Source organism: Pezoporus wallicus, unplaced genomic scaffold (assembly GCF_028554395.1).
Source record: "Pezoporus wallicus isolate ANWC-B61680 ecotype Strahan unplaced genomic scaffold, APGP_CSIRO_Pwel_v1 contig_360, whole genome shotgun sequence".
Classification (NCBI taxonomy): Eukaryota; Metazoa; Chordata; class Aves; order Psittaciformes; family Psittacidae; genus Pezoporus; species Pezoporus wallicus.
Genome location: NW_026640059.1, coordinates 793895 through 816379, shown reverse-complemented (window position 1 = coordinate 816379; position 22485 = coordinate 793895). Strand labels below are relative to the sequence as shown.

At 36.2% G+C, this 22485-nt stretch overlaps 1 protein-coding gene across 2 annotated transcripts in view; it reads left to right on the top strand.

The window, feature by feature from the left end:
* Window positions 1-15663, top strand: part of CDC73 (cell division cycle 73) — a 118095-nt gene extending 102432 nt beyond the window's left edge. The window contains exons 14-17 of one of the 2 annotated variants that reach the window (XM_057417180.1): window positions 7294-7455; window positions 9441-9541; window positions 12944-13085; window positions 14154-15663. In XM_057417180.1, the coding sequence (XP_057273163.1) occupies window positions 7294-7455; window positions 9441-9541; window positions 12944-13085; window positions 14154-14190 (442 nt within the window). In that variant the 3' untranslated portion in view covers window positions 14191-15663. The remainder of the gene's footprint in view (window positions 1-7293; window positions 7456-9440; window positions 9542-12943; window positions 13086-14153) is intronic. The other variant, XM_057417181.1, reaches the window with a different exon arrangement.
* The last annotated feature ends 6822 nt before the right edge of the window (window positions 15664-22485 follow it).

The window sequence follows — 22485 nt, the reverse complement described above, 5'->3', positions numbered from 1 at the left end:
GGGGAATTACAGACCAGTCAGTCTCACCTCTGTGCCTGGCAAAATCTTGGAGCAGATTCTCCTGGAAGGCATGCTAAGGCACATGAAAATCAACAAGGTGCTTGGTGACAGCCAGCATGGCTTCACTAAGGGGAAATCCTGCCTGACCAATTTGGTGGCCTTCTATGATGGGGCTACAGAACTGATGGACAGGGGTAGAGCAGTTGATGTCATCTACCTGGACTTGTGTGAAGCGTTCGACACTGTCCCACACGACATCCTTGTCTCTAAATTGGAGAGACATCAATTTGATGGATGGACCACTCGGTGGATAAAGAACTGGCCGGATGGCCGCACACAAAGAGTTGTGTCCAATGGCTCAATGTCCAGCTGGAGATCAATAACGAGTGGTGTCTCTCAGGGATCGGTGTTGGGACTGGTCTTGTTTAACGTCTTTGTCGCTGACATGGACAGTGGGATTGAGTGCACCCTCAGCAAGTTTGCCGATGACACCAAGCTGTGTGGTTCATTTGAATGCCATCCAGAGGAACCTCGACACGCTTGTGAGGTGGGCTATCCTGGGATGCATCAAAAGGAGCATGACCAGCAGATCGAAGGAGGTGATCCTGCCCCTCTACTCTGCTCTTGTGAGACCTCACCTGGAGTATTTTGTGCAGTTCTGGTGTCCTCAACATCAAAAGGAGAAGGAACTGTTGGAACAAGTCCGGAGGAGGGCCATGAGGATGATTAGAGGACTGGAGCACCTCCTGTATGGAGATAGGCTGAGAAAGTTGGGGCTGTTCAGCCTGGAGAAGAGAAGGCTGCATGGAGACCTCATAGCAGCCTTCCAGTATCTGAAGGGGGCCTATAGGGATGCTGGGGAGGGACTCTTCATTAGGGACTGTAGTGACAGGACAGGGAATAATGGGTTCAAACTTAAACAGGGGAAGTTTAGATTGGATATAAGGAAGAAGTTCTTTACTGTGAGGGTGGTGAGGCACTGGAATGGGTTGCCTAAGGAAGCTATGAATGCTCCATCCCTGGCGATGTTCAAGGTCAGGTTGGACAGAGCCTTGGGTGACATGGGTTAGTGTGAGGTGTCCCTGCCCACGGCAGGGGGGTTGGAACTAGATGATCTTAAGGTTCTTTCCAACCCTAACTATTCTATGATTTTATGGAAGATGTTGCCTGTTTATGTGGGATTTTATGCTTAAGTATAAAAAATTCACAACTACAAGCCCTGGATTTTACATCTTTGTAATTTGTGACTTTTTGATATAAGAATAGTTAAAATGGAATAAAGCACCTATATCTAATGTGTAAGTATCTCTGTGCTAAGAGGCCTGCGGTATTTTCAGCTCCACTGGGGCAGTTACACTTAACTTCTTAAGACCTGCCCCAAGAGGATCCTGATAAGAGTGCAAAGAACATGAGCCAGAAAAAAAATGAAGTTTTAGGGTTCAAAGGAGGATACACTGGTGTAATTAATAAGTACAAAAGACACAATGAAAAAGGTACGTTAATGAATGAGAAGTGCAATAGCCGAAGAGCGAAATGTTAATTTAGCCGTGGCAGTTCTAGCATTCTTCTAGTAAATATGCCACCTGGCCTGTAGGTTTTGCGGGGGGGTTGGTTGTGTTCGTTTGTTTGTTTTTCATTCAAATGTATTGAGGTACCTTGTAGGAATGTCTACTGGGTTTTTTTTTTACTGTTCAGATATGTGGAGTTTGGAACTAGTCTTGATGTCGAGTGTGATTTATAGATATGTGGTGGTTTTCCAACGAAAGAAGACTTATCTAATTTCTGCCTCTAAGTCACTGCTGCCTTTAACCCATTCCCCACTCTCAGCTAAATTTGACAGAAGAGTAGAGATTTGGAAGACGCATGTCATTGCTGCAAGTTTTGGCATAAGGAAATATTGTCCACATAGAAAAGACACACACAAATTAATATTCCCTGCCTTACCCGGGCTGATGAAGATGCAGGTAGATTTGAATTTCTTGTATTTTTAGAGGTAATCAGATTGGTTTTATTAGCCATCAGAGAAGATCAGTAATACAGCACAAGGAGGAGTTTTGGAGCTGGAAGAGTAAGAGCCATTGCAGTGGAGACTGCAAAGAAACGTAGGAGAACGAGGGCCCCAGGGTTGCATGAAAGCTTTGATACATGTGATGTGGGCTGTTTACAGGCCAACCTGTTCTCCCATGCCTGATACTCAGAGCAGCACAGTTCTGTGAAGTGTGTAATAATAAAGAACATTTGGGTTTCATAAATAAAACAAATTTTTGTTATTCCCTCCATTTAAATGTTTTTTGGTTGGTTGATTGGTTTCTTTTAAACAAAATAAGGAACCAAGTTAGCAGAAATTATAATGAGAGATCAAACTGTTTAAAATCAAAGCTTAGAGTAATAGTTGGGAATTCCTGTGTGACAGTATATTTTTTTTGTCTAGGATGCTGGATTTTCTTTTTTTACAAGTAACTGCACTGCAACACATTGTCACTTTGGATATCAGTGGCTGAAATTTTAGGATGTTTGTTGTAAAATAAAAAAGGATGGTCTTCATCCAGTATTATGGCATTAAATTCAATTGTCAAGGACTAAAAGAAGCCTATTAATTATACCAATGATTTTAGTAACCTTTTTCCTAGCTTTGTAGTATTTTGGGGTTGTTTTCCTTGCGAAGTTTAGCTGTCATATGTATGATGCTTGGCATCTTTAATTCATTGCTAATGTTATGCTTTCTTTTGAAGTAGAAAATGTGGAACACAGAAAAGCTATCATGAATAGAATGAAATATATATATAATGATAAAGTGGAAGCATGTTGCTGGTTTAAGATTATTTTTTTTAGATACCTGATTTATCTGTTGGATATATTTGTTGCAACTTAGATTTTGTAAGAGGACATTTGTATATATATAATTGTAACATGTACACTTAACATGCTATATAATATGCAAATATTCTTGATATTCTTGATAGCCATTTTTTTTAAAGGCTGGTTTTCTAGGGAACAAAGTACAAGATGAAAATGGAGATTTTTCTAAAATATTAAAAAGATATAATTTATTTTAAAATCAGAACTGCAATATCTTGTAGTGTATTGTGAATCCTCTGAAAAATATTTCATATAATACACTTTATTCTTTTATCCCTATCTGAATGCAGCACTAGATAATTACTGTGTAAAATTTGGCTTTCCAGATGAAGTATTTGAGCATATACGTTAGGCTTATCAGGCAAGACTTCTCCTTTCCATGGAACAAAAGTGAGACAGGAATTAGGCAGATTAAATGATTAGATGATTATGTATTTTTATTATGATGATGTTTTCAGTCATGATGTGCTTCACCGTATGTGGCCAGGCAACTGACTGAGATTTACACCGCTTTGATAATGAGCAAACTATCTGATAGATTCAGGGATGCTGTATTATAGAAAGAAGCTTTGTTCTCTTGCAAGAACAGGTGTATGAAGCCTTTGGTACTGTAATGTAACAAAAATATTGAGAGGGTTGTAAAAATAAGTCCTAGTTCTAAACACAATCCTACGGATATTACAGTGATCTCTGTTACTTTCCAGCGTTGGAGTTGCCTTATTCTCTTTTCCTGCTTTTTTCACTATGCCTGAGTTAGGGGCTAGAAAGTGCTGACCTGACTTCAGTAAAAATGTGTCAAAGTTATTGCTAGCAACTGGTGTGCATTTAGAGCCTAGGCATGAGTAACTCGCACAGTTCAGTGCTTAGTATCTTACTAGTTATCTCCCATAATTTGATTTTAGTCAATCACTTGCCTGTTACCTTAGGAAAGGGACCTGCTGTCTTTATAAAGTGAGAGTGCACCGGGTTTTATGTGGATAATGATTTTGTCAATTAACAGCAAGAGAATTGAGTGCTATTAGTTTCCTAGTTGGGGTATAAAAATTAATTTTTTTTACTGGAAATAGTAATATGAGAAGTCATTAAAAAAATAAGCTCCCACACAGCTGGGTTTCAGAACACATTTCTAGTGATTTGGGTGATTTAAAAAGGTGTCAAGTACAATTGTGTAGTTAAGCCATCCATATAGCATTGTGGCAGAGAATTCCCAAGAGAAGATGAGGTTTTTGTTTTTTTCTTTAATACTCAGACTTTTTTTTAAGCTTGACTTCTATGTTTAGGTAGTGATGGAGCAAGCCATGATTATATTTGTAATCATACAATAATTTTATTGATTCTCAGTTTCTGAGCACATGGCTTTTATTATGCTTACTGAATTGATGGTTCCCAGAAATGCAAGCATATAGTTTATAAACTTCTTTAAACTGTCATTTATTTGTGTAGTCTGTGTGTTTGCCTATTTGTAAGCATTTCTTTCAATGCCTTTGTTATGACAGTCATCTTCTCTACTGTTCCATGTGAATCTGCTTATTGATTTTTTTTTTCTTCAGAAAATTCAGATAAGACATTTCATGTTCTGTCCTTAAGAAATGTGCTCAGAACCATTTACAGTAGGTAAAACTGAAACTGTTGTGCCTCAGCTATGTACCTGCTAGACAACTGAATGGTGCCTTAATCGCTGTAACACACTTTCTAGCTGAAATGGAGAGAAACTCTGAATCAGCTACTGTTGAAATGAATTCATAAACATAGAAATATTTAAAGGTAGAAGTAGAACTGAGAAAGCCTGTTTCAGCCAAATTTGAGGGGTCTCACGTAGAGTGGTGAAATTGTTAGGCTCTGTAGAATAGCAACATTGCTTCTTGTCTAACATGGCAGGCATGGCTAGGTTTCCTGTTTCCATTTAAAATGTGTTTGCTTCATCACATTTACAAATTAAATTTAAAATGTGACCTTTTAGGCTGTTGTTCATTCAGATGAATATTCAGTTATCACAGTAATGTATGTATGGCTGTTTGGTTTTTATTTACATATTCTGTAAGAGTTTGTTCTCATTTAGTGCATGGGACAGGTAATAAAAGAACGATTCTTCTTTAGCTCTCCGCCATTTTAGGTGATGTTGGCTTTTCATATAGACCTTGCCATTTGGGTAAAAGGTGGTTAGGAGAAAGTTAGGGTGTTTGTAACTTTTAAAGTTACGAAAAAGAATAAAATTCGTTTTCCAGCCCAAATTCCCTAGTTGTGATTGCTGAGGAGACACTTATGAATGGTTTTCTTAAAAGCTCAAGACCTCCAAGCAAATCCTTATTTTAAGTTACAAAATACAGTTTCATATCAGTTGTTATTGGCAAAGCAAAGCCTGCAGCATGCTGGCAGGGCAGGCCATTATGCATGTTCATGATTAAAGCTGCACCTCACTTTTGAGTTTTTAAATTGGCAACTTGACTAGAAATACTTAATTCTGAGGCTGTGTTTGGTAGCTTCTACCAAAGTAAAGCTGTTTTCTGATTACTTCAAGTACTGGTGAAGTGACTTAGCTTTTAAAAGTATTTTTTTTACATTTTCATAAATAGTATTCTAGGTGACCAAAGTGTACTTTCCCCAGTGTATCCTGTACAAGCCTTTTTGTCTGTATTTTCTGTAGAATGGTGGTGTTACACATGTACGATACAGATAAGCATAATTTAAGTGATAGGTTATCCTCTAGCATTTGTAATGCTTTTTCTGTATTTACAGTGCTAGCCAACTTTAATGTGCAGTTTATAGTCATTTGCAGGTTGTTTGTTGGTTTTGTTTTGTTTAAATTTTCCAGTGCAGCTGTACGCATTTGGACTCGGGCCTCAAATTGGTTGTGACTTTCTGTTTTTGAAAGACTGTTAAATCATTAAGACTATAAGGGGGCTTCGTTTGTTTATATTCATTAGGAAAGGAAAATAGTTTTGCTTGAAAATTTATCAACAGTTTCCAAGTGCTGCCTTAAAACATGTTTGCTTGGGGTTTTCCTCCAGAAATGCTGGCAAAAACAACTATGTTCAAGTTCTCTGAATAATGCATGGGTTTTTTTCATACTTCATTTTTCATTCCTTTCATCTATTTTTCCAGTGACAGGAAGTGTGGTCTGCCTGTTCAAGCACATTCAAATTGGTTTTTAGTATTAAAATAGGTTATAGAAATAGGTGAAGAGAACAAATAGAAATGGTGCAAACAACTTAACTGAAAAATGTAGTAAACTTTTAAGAAGCAGCATCTGTACTATAATGAAGAGAAATCTTACCAGTTATGTAGAGTATTGTGCTTTTAAAATGTAGCAGTAATACTGGTGACTTTTGCAGTTAAGTCAAATGTAGTGTTTATTTGTATCAGCAGTTTTGGAAATTAAATGTCAGTGGCAAACAGTAGTGCAGCTGGGCGGTTCTGAATAGAGTATTAGGAGAACATGGGTCTGAATCCTGCTTCTCTGCTAATCTAGTAGGTGATACTGGTCACATCACTTTACCTTCTTATCTGTGACATAATTTTAGTTCTATAAAATGCATGATTTTGTTATCTTTACTTTTGATAAAATCCACAGAGATTCATCAGTAAAAAGGTTTACACTACTCTCACATTTATGATGCCAATTTTGAGAACTGTTCTGTGTATTTTATTTTACTATTGCAATAAAAAAAGTGACTCTTGAAATGGAATTGCATTTGGTTTTTTTAAGTTTGGTGCTGAAAGAGAAAAGATCCATAATTCATTTTGGGGGGTTCCATTTTAAGCATTTCTTTTTGTCATGCTGAGATTCCATAAGACATGAGGATTATGTTATCCTTATTTTTTGAGCACTTAACTACCAGAGAAGCTATTTAGAAAAAAATAATAAATCCAGCATTGTAGTATCATGCATCTTGGTAAACAAATGAGTGATTGATAATGTAAAATCACCATCATCCAAAAAAATAAAACCTCACTGAAAAATCTTTTTGTCAGAAAACCCTGTCTTTCTTGAGAGAACATAATTCTGGTGGTTACAAGAGCAAGAACTCCAAAGTTTGCTCCTAGAATCGTTTCTTAGTGCCAAAGCTTTCCTATGTTACCCTTGATCACTAAAGAGAATGAGTTATGGCCATTTAGGAGATTGTGTTCTGGCTGATTATTTGCAAATTTATTGGGTAAGGCCTGCAGAGAGTACCCCAAATGCATAAGAACAGGTCAGACATAGTTTTGAGGAGCAGAAGACCTTTTAGTATGACTGATTTTATAATCTTGGCATATGAAATATTATTGTGTTTGTTCTTCTGAATGTGCAATGATGGAGGCTTGGCATAGTGAAAATGAGATTGCTTTAGTGACCTTTGGCAATAATGCAAAGTTTGATAAACGTGTTGCTTTTCCTGCTGATTACATCAAATAAATTGCTTTTGTCTACTGACTGTTTCTTTATTCCCCAAGGTTTGTACCATCAGATGAAAAGAAAAAACAAGGCTGTCAGCGAGAGAATGAAACTCTAATACAGAGAAGGAAGGACCAGATACAGCCTGGGGGAACTACAGTCAGCGTTACTGTACCTTATCGAGTAGTAGACCAACCTCTGAAACTTATGCCGCAAGACTGGTAAAATAAATTTCCCTTTTACAAAATTTCTTAAACAGGAGAATTCAGGGGGACCAATAAAATGCTACTAAATTTACTAAAAAGTGACTATATGGATATAACAGTGCATCTGTCTCTTAACCGTATGTGAGTCTTTTCTTCAGGTTAAAATAATATGAAACTAAACTTAAATGTCTTAAGAAATTGCAACATTTCGTATTTTAACAGTATGACTAGCACAACTAATCTTATTAGGTTTGCTGGAAATGTGCCAGAAATTCAAACAGGAATAGAATCATAGAATGGTTAGGGTTGGAAAGGACCATAAGATCATCTAGTTCCACCCCCCCTGCCATGGGCAAGGACACTTCACGCTAAACCGTGTCACCCAAAATATTTATATTCTAGTTTGTGATACTGTAGTATGCAAGTTGCTGAAATGTGAACTGAGAGGAAAAGTCCTCCTTTTCTTGTCTGCTTTCTGGATAAGACTCTATTGGGAAGATATGTTTGCAGGCTTTCAGCATCTGACATTTTAACTTCTTTAGTAGTTCAAGAAAGAAAATGCATCAGACAGTAAAAGCTGAACTTTGATTTCAGCATTGAATCAGATTTATTGAATTGGATTCAATGGTGGAATCTCCTTCTGAAGGGAGAGCCCTAGTTGGGGAAAGGGAATCATAGGTAGCTTTTTTAAGAAAAAGCCGGAAGCAGATTGTTTTGTCTGTAGCCAATTCTTCAATGCTATAAAAATATTTTTCCCGTTGAGCAGGAAAATTCTGGAGAAAAGACTTTTGTTGTTTAATGTAATGAATGAGGTAACATTTTTATTTCTTCCTGCCAAGTGTGAAGATTTTGGTCATGCACTTTGACATTTTGGGGGGGTTTGTAACTTCCAAATTAGGTTTGAATAACGAGGAATACTTTGAAAAGGTCCCGTTCCTAAATTAATTGTTCTGTGTATTGAGAACTTGAACTTATCAGAAATCCATGGTTTTGGAATTCTAAAGGGCAGACAGCACTTAAAGGTTTGATCATTAAACAGTTTAAGAACTGTCTTTAATGGTTCCTAAAGTGCTTCTGACCAAAGAGATGAAGTGGTGTGGGTTTTCAGCTTGATTTTATCCAAGGGAGAATTAGGTATAAATATCTAGAAATTACCATGTTGCTGCTGTGCTGTTTGGAGGTTTTTTGGGATAGTTTTTTTTTTTCTGTTAGCCATTGCAAAGCCTGCAGCATCATTTTAAATGGCAAACCTTTAGTCTGTCTTAAAAAATAATCCCCAAACCAAACAAAAAACCCCTAAACTCCACCTTCATCGTTCTTTTCCCTTTGAGATTTGGTAGATTTTATGATGAATTAAATTTGGAGATTAGGGAGGTAACCATTTATTTTAGTAGCTAGGGACCATGGTTGGATTATGTAAATGTTCAAGAAAAAGACAGTTCCTATATGGGAGATCATTTTTTCTTAAAGGTGGGTTTTTTTTTATTTTTTTTTAATATAAAAGCTTCATCTTCAGAGATTTATTTTCTCAGACAGCAGGTAACAGTTACATACTCTTACAATAAATGATGCTCTTTGCAGAAATTTAGCAGTTGTCTCTTCTAATAAATTTTTAGAGAAGTAGTTCACATTATTCAGAATAAAGGCTTTTAAATTGACACATCTCAGTTTACACTCTTGTTCATAGAAGATTACCTCAAAAATGTTGGAGCACGTTTTAAGACCCAGGTTGTAATGACCAGGAATAAACATGATTTGACCTCTTATAAATGCATCATGAGAAACTGAGCTGCATTCTGCGAAGGGATGGAGCTGTAAGTCTAGAAAAGTCACATTAATCTTTCTTTTCTTAACAGCTGTGCTGGAGGTATGGTGGTTATATGTGCTATACTGCTGTTACTAAAATAAGAAATTGTGCTATAATATATTGTCTGGTTAAGAGAGTGTGTAATTTAAATGTTGAAGGCCATCAGCACGTCCATCTCTTTGTGTGTTCATAGGGATCGTGTGGTGGCAGTGTTTGTACAGGGTCCTGCTTGGCAGTTCAAAGGCTGGCCTTGGCTCTTGCCTGATGGATCACCTGTTGATATCTTTGCAAAAAGTAAGGGGGAATTTTGTTCTGGTTTTAAGTGTTTTGGGGTTTGTTACTCAATTTGGGTTTTTCTGTGGGGTGTTTATGCTTATGGCAACATCTCGTCAAAGAGCCTGCTGGTTGAGAAGATGGGGCTTAGGTCTCTGCACCAGTGGCAGATGTGCCCTCAGCAATTCTATTATTCTGACTTGTGGAAGCTCACAGAAATCTTCTCAAAGCTGTCATCTCTACAAGAGGCTCAGAAATAGCTTTCTAAGATTCTATAAAACTGTGAAAATACAATGTATAACACCTCATAGGTAACAGGTTTACAGGCTGTTCTCAGATTTCATTGCAAATTCGAACAGAGGATTAATCACCTAGTATCTCACTCAAAAGGCTTTACAAATATGATATGGTGTCTGACAAAAATGTGAAAGTTTAATAAGATACAAATACTTTTAAATTGTGAGCTGGATGTTACCACTGTAGATCTGAACGGGGTTTTTTTGAGTTATCACAATTACACACAATATACCTTGAGATACGCTGCACTTTACTCACTCAGTTCACTCTTCTGACTGCAAGGTGTGCAATAACATCTAAAGAAACTGTCAGCTTCTGTTCTGTTGCTTCATTGTGAAGCTGCCTTAAAAAATAGACCTTTTTATAGTGTCTGCTGTTTTCTGAGCTAAAACAAAAAATCCCCAATAAACCAAACAAAACCCAAACAAATTAATGCATACACAGAAAATAAAATAAAAAAGCAACCACCCCAAACCCAAAAAACACCTTATTTCAGTCTCTCATCTTCTAGTCAGTGATGAGGAAATTAGTTTCATCAAGTTTTATGTTGTGCACCTACTTGGTATGTGAAGTAGAAGCTCAAAAGAGAATGGTAGTTTGGTAAGGAGGAAAAAAAAAGTGTTGGATGGAAGGCGAAGGATGTATCTATGAACAAGGAAATAGAATGAGTTGCTTAGGGGGGTAATGAGAATGAGCAGGGAGAGTGTGAAAGAGCCTGAAAGTGAATGTTAAGTAAAAGTATACCACCAGAGACAGTTTAACAGAAGAGATTAATGAAAGAAGAAAATAACACTTCAAAATCAAGAGACAGAGAAAATGGTAATTGTGAAAACCAAGCCAAGAAAAATGCTATAAACTCTTTCAGGTCTTGGTAGTTATTTGCATGCTAGTACCTATTAGTTCTAACTTTCTGTATATGTATATATATGTATAGAGGGCCACAGGAATTATTATGACATGCTTTGACATTTTTCTAAGTCTTCACTATGCCATAAGATGAAAATCATAGCCTGCGTAGTTCAGACTGAAGGTGTGCAAATTCTTACATTTTTTAAGTGAAAGAAGAGTATCATTTCTTATTTAGCTCATGAAGATGCTTTGAAATGGACTTTTTTAATTTAAGAAGTGTATTCTGTTGTTTCACAGTGAGGTATTTGTGAGGTACTTTGCTGATAAGAGTATCTGTGGGACTTTTCCTAATGACTTCGCTCACTCCTCAAAATAAAACAGTGTAAAGAGAGAGCACAGGCAACGTCAGTCTGGTTGTGCATGTTTACCTCTTCTTGAAGCTATCACTTTACCCATATTTATAGTCTTCGGTAGTCTTCATAAATGGGTGTTTCTGAGATCAGCAGTTTACATTTCTTCATTTAAGTCACTGAGTCTGTAGTGATTAACAAATATTAATAAAATATTAACAAATAGCTTATTGCTGTTGTTTTGGAAAGCAAGCAGGTAGCTTACCATAAGCAATTCCTCAATTTGTATTGGACCAGAGCCTGCCAAAGTGGTTTTATTTGTTCAGTTGATATGCCACTTAGCATTTTGTTAGTTGAGTCTTTAAAATTTTTCTCCTTAGTTTTCTTTACACATGGTCTAAGTGTTTAATGTTCACATTGCAAGCAAGCTTATTTTTGCGTTTACAAGTCAGTGTTTGAGATAAAATTTTAAGTGATGTCCCTTTAATCAGAAATTAAAATTATTAAAGCTTTACAACAAGAACATATATTTAATTTTGGATACCATTCTAAAGGTCTTGCTCCTAGAGAACTTAGTGCACTAATAATAATAAATATATATAATAATAAAGTTAGTGCACTTTAATACTGATTTATTTCAGATGCAGAATTGGATTGTCTTCTGCTGTGTACCATTTAACCTTAATGCAGAGACTCTGTCAGGTGTCGATTAAGTTTTCGGTAAATGCATAGCCCCAGTATATCTTCCTTTCTCCAGAGTTATTTTAAAACATGCAGCATCATTTAGCAAAGGTAAATGATACGTATGCATAGGTTTTGTTCACAAAACTTGGAAATTTATGTGGCAGTGGCACAAGACAGATGATCACTTCTTGAGTTAATAGGAAAAAAACAGCAAGCTGATTTCAGATACCATTCTAGAAAGCTTGTAGGTATATCATTGCATATCTACCTGTATCTGGAAAAAGGAACTAAGGTTTTTGTGGGGTTTGGGGGGTTTTGTTTGTTTGTTTAATTATTATTTATTTCAGCTATTTGGCTAAAATTGAAGGTGCATTTTGCGAAACTAAAAATAGAGTGTAGTACAAGAAAAATGTCTGACCATGGCTTTAAAAATAGCTAGTTTCCACTGGCTTGGTTCTATGCTTCTGCTTTACTTCTCCAGTAATAACCAAAATAGAAAATGCATCTAATGGGTTACCAGATAGGAGCTGTACAAGACTTAAATACTTTGCACTGGATTATGTCAAAACTATTATTTGGCTAAGGAAATGAAGAGGAATTGCAAGAAGATTTTAATACTCACTGTGTTAATGCTTGGGCTTTACATAATTCACATGTGACAGTACTTCCCAAGAGCAAAATAACTGTTAATGTTTTACCATTTTTAACCTGAGTAATCAATAGATCAGGGGAAAGTGGCAGCTATAAAATTTCTCACAGTGTTTCATGTAGTATTTGGGAATTATACTGGCATTCTGCTAACAGTCTTCTAAACAGGCTTTTGTGAAATAGCCATGCTTCCTCCTTACTGATCTCAGAAATGCCTTTTGTTTTTTCTTTTTTCTTAACTCTTGGACACATTAAAGTTTTTCAGAAGGATCATCTTTGTTTCCCAAGGAAGATGTACTTGAATTGGCAATGAGATTTTGCTGTTCTTCTGGAATCTACGCGTCTAAAAATAGGGGCTGCCCTTTAACTTAAACCTGTAATATCAGGAGAGCCTGATATTGGGCACTAACCAGTATATTTAGCTCAGTTCCCTTTATTAACTAGTCAACTTTCTTGGGAGATGATGGGCTCATTAAGTTTCTTCTCCGGCTCTCCTCTGAAAAAAGAGCAATGTGGTTGGAATCATTTTTGATTAATAATGAAACACTGCAGAGTCATCATGTTTGTTTACTAAATGTTTTCCTGTTTCCTATAGTTAAAGCTTTTCATCTCAAATATGACGAAGTACGTCTGGATCCAAATGTACAGAAATGGGATGTAACAGTGTTAGAACTAAGCTACCACAAAAGACACTTGGATAGGCCAGTATTTCTACGCTTCTGGGAAACTTTGGACAGGTATGTTTCCTGTTCAAAATCCTGTATACTCATGTTCGTTGAGAATGAAAAGCTATGGCAGCAAGGGAATTGTGTACAACTTGAACATCAAACAATGTTTTAGCTTGAAAATACTGCTTGTTTAAATTTTCCTTGACGATACAGTTAAATATACACCACTATACTTTATTACGAGCAGTAAGTAAAAATCTCCAAAGTGTAATATGCATGGATTTTAAGGAAGGGGAGTTACTTTTAATCAGTGATTAGTACCGTGATTCCCCATGTCCCTTTAAACAGAAGGAAAGGACTAGAGAACAAGCTAGTTGATGTAGAGCTCCCCCAGCCCTCCTCTTGGACTGCAGTTCTGAGCTTAAAAGCTCTCCTCCATCCTCTTTACATCTTACTAGATGACAGTCTTCCAAGTACTTGCCCCTGCCTTTCGTGAGAAGCAAGGGATGGAGTGGCACCAGCAAGTCTGTGAAAAGCAGCATTGTTTCTGACTCTACTTCTTTGTGGTTCAGAACCCTCTCAGAATAGGAAGTTCATCGCAATACCTTTTCATGTTATAGAGAAGAAAACTTTCTTATCGTGAAGCAGTTGAAGAAATATTGAGGGAAAGGAGAAGCCGCTGCATTTCATGAATGTTTAATCTTTTCATGCTGATTGCACAGCAAACTGCTGGAATGATTGAGTGAACTTCAAAAAGGAAAATCCTATAGGAATCGTCAAAATAATTCCAACCATCAAACATTCTATGGCTTCTTATTTAAGTCTCATCTAAACCGTATTTCTGAATGCCAGAATGAACTACAGTTAACAACAGTCTTCCAATACTAGAAGTCATGTGATGCCTTGGTAAACACGCATTTTCTTCAAAACAAACATTTTAGCTGACTTTCAGTGGGCCAAATATTGTGTTTAATACAGACCTATATGGCATATAAATTACACGTTGTATCTCTTTGGCCACTTGCCAATTCTCTTAAGAGTTTTGTCTTAATAAAGTCTGGGCATATTGTTCCTTGGAGTAAAATTTCTGTAAATACTGAAAGAATAGTAATGTTGTTTTCTGTTGATTTTTTTCAGGTATATGGTAAAGCACAAATCTCACTTGAGATTCTGAATCCTCCAGCTGCCATTTATTTCCTGAAGTATGGATTGAGAAAAATGAAAGGGGCTCCAGTTTGGAGACCAGAGCTCGCACTATATGATATGTCAAGAACTTTACAGACAAGGAAGGGTCACAGTTTAAACTTTTTATAAAATCTTGTTTGGATGCTTCATGCTATGGCAGGTTGATACCTGTTGTTCTTCAGAAGCAAAGGGGTTTTGCTTAAAACTATTTTTTTAATGTTGTTAGCCTCTAGTCTGCAATCCAAATTGTATATTTTGATAGCAGCAGTTTCTTCTCCGTTTTGTTAAATTAGCCACATTTTTAAATGATGTGTTTTGTTCCTTATTAGAAAATAGATCAATCTTCACTGCAGGTTAAAAATGTGTGTGTGCGTGTGCGCGTGTGCACACGTGTGTGTATATATATGTGTGTGTGTGTCTATATATATAATGTATAAAACAAATCAGGCACACTTACGCACACATAAATGTTACCAGGCTTTCTAAACCACTTAGCTTCTGAGCTTAGTTTTGGTTTTCTTTGCATATTGTTTCACTTACTGAAAGATTTTTGTTGTGAATTATATTACATTTTAGTCAATAGGACTTAAGAATTGAGCAAAGTGAAAATTGTTTTGGATAAATCAACATGTCAACCTGTATATGTATATTCTGTCAGTCTTTGTTGAAAAAGGGAAGATGAAAAATATAGAAAGACTTTTTTGGGTTTGTAATGTCCCTGTTTACTAAATCTTTAAGCTTCATTATAGGAATACCTTCAAGTCATGTTAATTTTAAATTGCCATTCTCCACACAGGTCTCTTTATTTAAACTGGAAGTGTGCATGTGTACATTCCCATCTATCAAAATGCCTTTACATATGAGTCTAAATGTTACCTAGATTAAACAGTGAATAGAGAAGGAGAGAGTTTGGATTTTTTTTTTTCTCCTGAAACAGCCACCACAAGGAATGAATAATTTTAACTTCTTTGCATTTATATCTCTTAATACCACCTCTAATACTATCTTCTTGCGACAAAAGTAGCCCAGGCTATGTTTACAGGAGTTGTAGTTTTCTGAGATGAGTGGCTAATATGGCCTTCTAACAGTCCTGCATTGGAATGGAAAATGAACCTACTCCAGTTACCAAAGAACAATTTGCTTGATCTGCAGTATAAGGCCAGAAGACCCTGGTATTTGTATGAAATTTATGGTATCTCTGTATCTATTGAATAATGTTACTTTGATGTGGCATACCAGTGGATGTAGAGAAAGATCAAATACTGTAACACCCTCATGAATTTTTTCCTGCAACACAAAATACATGTTTATATTCCTGTTCTTAAAGTTCCAGACCATGTTTTCTTAATATACTTTATGTTTAAGGTTTGACAAAAGTAAAATGTTCTATCCTATTCTTCTTTAGTTTTGCTTTTTGATGTTACCTTCATTTTTAATAAAATCAGAAGGCACATCTCCCTAAGAGATTTTTAGAACTGTTTCTGAAATCTGAGGGCTGTGAGGTCTGACTTTTAATTATGTATTTCCATCCCTGCTGTATCGAGACTGCTGTTTTTAAGTGGTCTTAATAGAAATGTAAAAAAAAACCTGAATCTCCAAACAAAAAATTTCAGTGACTCCAAGATTAGAAGTTGGCACTGGCTTTTTAAATGGATTCTGTGAAGTGACTGGGAAGAACAGGCAGTACAGAAGTGCTAGAAGGACTCCTATTTGTGTGAGCAGTTGGCCAGTACCAAATGACTTTTTCTCCAGTCCTTAAACTCATTTTAAATGTATCCATGTCATACGTGAGTGAACTAAAACATTCAGTACTTTGTTTTAACCTGTGCTATAATTAGAAAAGCTGTAATGGTTTTCAGCACAGCAATCACAACTATGATGAAGTGGTTCAATTTAGGGTTCATTACCGCTTTAAATAGCGGGATATCATGTATGGGGTTTTAACTCTCAAGCATTTCCTATTAGAAATGTGTTTGGGGTTTGTTGTGGGTTTGTTTTGTTTTTTTTTTACCCAGACTTATTCAGCACTTCAGGGCCCGTGCAGTTTTCAAGAGACTTCTGCAGTGGGCAGCAAACTTTTAAAGCAAATTCTGAAGAAATGTGTGTTTCTTGTACACTGTAGCATACAGACTGTTATAGTGGTCTTCAGGCAAGGTCCAGTTATGTTTTTCTGTCCTGTATTTCACTTGTGTTTTAAACACGTGTAATCTTACCTCAATTATTGTATACAGGTGATGGCTTGATTTAGATACAAATTTATGTATATACTGGGAATAACTTCTCTGAAACTAGTGAAGTTACATGGATGTGAAACTGGCAGAAGAACAAAATCAATGACATCTTTGCATGAACTGTGCCATTTTTTATGGATTGAGCGTAGACCTTTAAAATCATGGAATTTTTACTTGCAACCAGTTTACAGTACAAGTTGTAAAACATGTATTTGTGAAGGAGTTGGCACCTGATAGTGCATATTTTTGTCAGTCATAAAAGCAGTGATGTTTATAAAATGAGCCATTTTGCAATCAGATACCTGCTCACATTATTGGAAGTTTAATTAGGTTGTCAGAATAGCATTCCTGCTGCCTTCATAAATAACTGCACATAGGTTATGAAACTACTCGGACTTTAAAATTTAGCCTTACAACAGCATTTTCCAACAGAGCTGGAATTTCAGACACTTATGCTTTATTTATCTACAAGTTAATGTAGAGTAATAAAGGAACTAAGAACTGAGGAAGCTGGAGGATCAGACATCTGTTTTAGTGAGCTGCATTCTCCTTGTTGAGTGAATTGGATGCACTACTTAAGAGGTGTATAGAGCATGTAAATTGCACTCAATTAAAACGCATAACTAAAACTGAGATATTTCACTGACTGTAGTTTATTAACAGTAGAATGTTACTAGCATTGGAATTGGATATCAAATTGGTTGTTTCTATTAAACATTTTAACTGTCATAGCTCCACACTCTTTCATAAGTACAAGGTGAATGAGATGAAACAAGATATAACAAGATGAAAGCTGTTTTGAAGTCTGTTATTGGGCTCCCTTACTGGCAGCAGGTGATTATTTCTTTTAGTAGCAAGGTTATAGGGGCCAGTAGGTATGTCTGAAGTAACAATTTTATACTAAAAACTAAAATGCCTATGATTTATACCGTTTGAGCTTTCTGAATGCTACCCTGAACAAAGCAGGCAAAGGGGGAATTTTTTTTTTAGGTGAAACAGGGCAACCACACGTCTTGCATACCTGAATAAACTGCAGATGAGCAGCCTCAACTGATTAGGCTCAGCTGTTTAGTTATTACCTGGAAATTTTTGTAGGAAAATACTTTCACAAATAGGTACTAAAGTCAGTGCTTGAGCTAGACAATTTATAGAACTGTTCTGCAATGCTGTAAACCTTTTTATTTCTGAATACAGAAGAAAATGTAGATAGCAGATTGTGCGTTAAGTTGCCCGTGATCATAAATCGAACTGGTACATTAAATGTGACAGATAAGCCTTTATCAGAACAGCAAATTTGGTTTTGGCATTCATTTGATATGCAGTCAGGGTATAAAATACTACCATTCTCTGCAGAGACCTGCAAAAGTAAGTTTTATTAGTACAGCTTTCATTCTTTTGCTGGTGAAATATGCACTTGGTTGGTAATTCTTGCAAACACTATACAGACAAAAAAAAAAAAGCCCTGATCAAAAGTAATGGCTTAGTGATTTTAAAATTTATTGTCATGAATACATTTTAATTCAAAAGCCATAACTAATGCTAAGTACTTTATTAGAGCAATGTGTTCATGAAAGTTAAAATCCCTGCCTGAAGAAACTGTTGGCCAAGTAGTTCAGCTAATTTGTGGAAAAATGTACTACAAACTGGACTCTCCAAATGTCATATTCCCTGTTTCTAATTTGTTACTTGACTGATTTTTTGTTTTTCAAGAGATGGCAGTTGTGCTTTCGTTTGCTGAGCAGCTGTGTACTTCAGTAGCAGTTGTGTTAGTTTACCTTCTTTGGTTTGGTTTTGCCCTAAGACAACACAGCAGTTCTGCGATTGAAAACAAATCACTTCATACTTAAAGTTGTTTAAGTGGAGTTCATGAACTTGACAAAGATAAAGATGGTTTTGTTATGGAACTGTGATCCAGTGGGTAACATGGAACCCATTGTTCAGCTGTCATTGGCGTGTCTGTAGGTCATTCTTCTCAGTGGTGATGCTATCATAGAGGGCAAGTTTGAGAATAATGAGATTTAATCAAGCAAGATTCATTTGTAGGTAGTACACAGCGACAGGCCGTGCATCTAGACTGACTTACTGTGTTGATTTTAATCAAAATTTTTAAAAATTTTTAATCAGAATGCAAATGCAAAGAACAGTCTTGAATGTTTGAAACTTTATTGCAGAGACTATTTCACATGTAAAATTGAAAGATACGAGGTGGTACATAAAATCTGTAAGAAAAATACCTTGGTTCATGTTTTTTATTTGCATCTTTAAATTCTTTTGCTGTGGTTTGCTTTATTTCAAATTCAGAAGAGCTTGTACTTGCTTCACACAAGGTGTCTGCATCACTGAAAACTGTCAGAGGTAAATCTTTAGCTGCAGTTACTGAAAAGTCTGGTTAAACGAGTTGGTAGAGTATAAATTCTGGCCTCTGTCACTGGGCCCAAATTTTAGCAGGGGTTTTGAAGGTTCAAGTTAAAATGAAATCTTACAGGAATCTGATGGGGACAGCCGCTCTTGAGTGAAAGAAGACAAACTCCTCATGAGATTAAACCTTTAAACTCAAGTAACTGTCAAACTTGTGCTTAATGACTGTATACCTAAATCTTAATCTTTTTTATGTTTTGCTACTTGACCTAATATTTAAGACTAGACTATGATGATTTTACAGAGTTAATAGTTCAAGATCAGCTCAAGTCCAACTTCTGAAAATTCTTGACAAAAATGTCTTGTGGACTTCCAAAGGTGAGGTGTCTTTCTAAATGCAGTAGTCAACTTAGCTGTGAAAGAAGAAATGTTTATTTTGTTCCTATCAGTCAAGGCCAACCCTGTAGTTCCATAATTCTGAATGGATTCTTAATGGTGAAGTAGGATGTAAAAAAATGTCTTAGAGAGCGTGCTTCTAATTTTTCAGTTGTTCCTGCCCTCTTGAAACCCTGTCCAGGATACCCAAGTAGTCGTTCAACTTCTTCCCTTACTTCTTTCTGTTTGTTTCTCCCAGATTGGGACTGCTCCCAAAGGTGCAAGGTTTCTGAGGACCTCAGCTGAGTGCACATCCATGAATTACTCCTCTGCCCCATCTTCATCAGTGCACAGACAGGGCAGAAGCACAAGCTCTTGTGCCAGAGTTGGTTACAAACATTAATAAATAAATAAATAAATAAAAAGTGCAGGTATGACCTACTGAATACTTCATCATGCTTCATTCTAGTTTAATTCTGACCTGTAGCATTTAAGCTTTGAGGTTTTGAACATAAAAGTACTGAAGGCATGCTAATTATTATAATGTCTCTACTTATTCTTCAAAGGTCTTTAATTGTAGATTTCTCCCTGTTACTCCCTATTACTTACTAATACTGTAAGTATTAGGAGCAGAATGATGAGTGGTCATCCTGAGCTCCACTGAGTTGAGTCAGTCTTAACCTGAGACTGAATTAAATGTAAATACTTAATCAACTGACAGTGGATGTTCAGCAGCTGGCAAGTTATTTGAGGAGCACCCTAGTTTTCTTTGTTAGTGGTTTTAAGAGAGACAAGTCTAATAAAATTATGAGAAGAAAACCAAAAATTGATACTTGTTTTTCAGATGCTATTCAACGCTCTTATTAGAGCTATTTTCAGTTTAGTAAGAACTGTGTGGCAACTACAGCGACTAATTCTAGAAGCTGAAATACCAAGATTCGATTCTTTTCTAGGGTTATGAGTTATTGATAAATTTCACAGCATGCCCTTAAAAAGTTCATACCTTCACAGAAGATAGTGTAACTGACTGGGACCTCATCAGCTGCCTCTGCCCCTTCTTCAGTTCTAGTATTCCCACTCATGATCACTGGCAGTGAGGAAGGAGATGATCTTTTGTGTATTCAAATCCTCGGTTGTTGGTTTTGGTTTCTACCAGGTGTTCATTCTGGTATTCCTGAGAATAGCTGTCATGATTTTCTTGATGCTAATGACATGCTATTGAAAGTATGTCTGTAGTTTTTAGAAAGATGTAGCCTAAATGAGTAAAATTATTTAGCAGTACTTATAGCTTTTACTTATTACAAATATCACTGCTGACGATCCTGCGAATAACAGGTATTAGAGTTGAAGATTAATTCCTTCAGAATGTCATGTATAGCTGCATTATATGGGTAGGAATTTTCAGACATCATTGACCTATCTTTGTTTAAATTCAGTTGGTGCATCTTGTGTGAAACTTAAGATGTCAAGTTTCACTGGAGAGAGATCATCTTCTGTAATAAAACTTGTATGAAAGAGCCTCTGTTTTATGCATGATGGAAGCAATTAGTCTGGTTGCTTAAAAGTTGCTAAAAAGGGAACAATAGGATTAAAGATTTAAAAATAAATCAAACACAGAAAAGCTTCCTAAAGTAAGATTACTAAACTGAAATATGTTTACAACAATTCATAAGTTTGTGTAGAACAAATTTGTTTCTGTGGATTAATGCCCTAAATTACTTTCCCTTTAATCTTGGTTTAGCATTACCAAATGGAACGATCCACAAACTCACTCAGTGATATAAAATCCCTTCTGAATTTGATTAGTTTTCACATTTAATATTATTGATTTTTCTGGCTTTATTCAGTACCTGTTGGTCTGCTCATCTAGCCTTTTCCCTAAATATCAAGGGAGCTGATTGATCTTGTAAGTACAAAATTAAGTAAGTACAAAATTATAGTTAATTTTGTGTTTATATGCATGTACATTCACATTTTCCCACTGAGAAAAATGTGCATCCCTCATGGTGCATGTTGTAATTTTTTACATCATTACTTTTGTAATGTCTCAAAATTAAACTGCAGTGCTCTCCATATGTGGAAAATTTTTTTCAGCACAAATTTGACATTTGGCCATAAAATAATCAATATAGTAACTAAGCAACATAAGAAATTATGGGTAAGGAGGCCTCTGCATTTAATAATTTGCCTCTTGGGAGGCTTATTTTTACACTGATGCAGACTGAAGAAGTCTGTGTTCTCTAGCTGAAAAGCAAGAAATAGCCTTTTGAGAACTTGAGCAGAACAGCATCTTCCAAAAATCTGCTAAATGCATTGAATATGTCAAGGATTTATCTGTTTAATAGGAGATAGTGCTGAAATGTCATGCAGGTATCTTCAAAGCATTCTTATCTTGGTTTGAAAGTCAAACAGGTAATAAATTTGCCATCGCCAGCCCAATAATTCTTTATGCAACATATTTTTTAATGTGCTTCTCTTCTTACATTCTGGAATCGTGATTTATACTGTTATTTCTGGGATTTAACGTGTTACCAGTCACATTCAAGGGAGGGGGTGGGTGTAAATATTTTCTAATTTTTAGCTCCTCATGTGTACAGTGTTTCTTGCAAAAGTAAATTATGCCCAGGTGGTAGTGTGTCTGGGAAAGGACACATCATAGAAACTGGAAAAATAAGTAGATTTTGGTCATTGCTTAATAACGGGATGTTGGGAGCAGAGCACCACAAATGCTTAAGTCTTCATTCCCACAGTATCTCAGCCTGTAGCGGTTTTCTTCTGTCCGTTGGTTCTTTCACAGCATTTACTTCCAGTTGTTTTCTCAGTCTCCCATCTTTCTGCTGTATTGCAGTACCTGTGTACTTTTTATTTCTGTAAAAGCAATTGAATTTATAGTAGTAAAACATGAGATGTTTATATCTGAAAAACAGAGATAAATGTCTGGGTTTCTTTAATGTACCTCTTTATGTTCCCTACCACACTTAGCAGTGCAGCATATGGCATTGTCTGCAGACTAAAAGACTCCTTAAAAACCAGCAGTAACCTTGAAGCTTTTAGCAATAAGCAAGAGAAACGGGGGTTCTGCTATGTAATTCAGTGATGATAAGGTGATGAGGTTCAGAACCATCAAAGGAGTTGTGTTTCAAGACAACCTACAGGCAGCTGTTTATTTTGGATCAAATTTTTGTTTATTTTGCCGTGGGGTTAGGCTCTGGAGATTAAAGGAAACGATATGTAGTTTATTATCTGAAACGTCAGGGAAAAGTCTATATAGAAATGTTCGGGATAAGATTTACATGCTAAAAATGATACGAGTTTTGCCT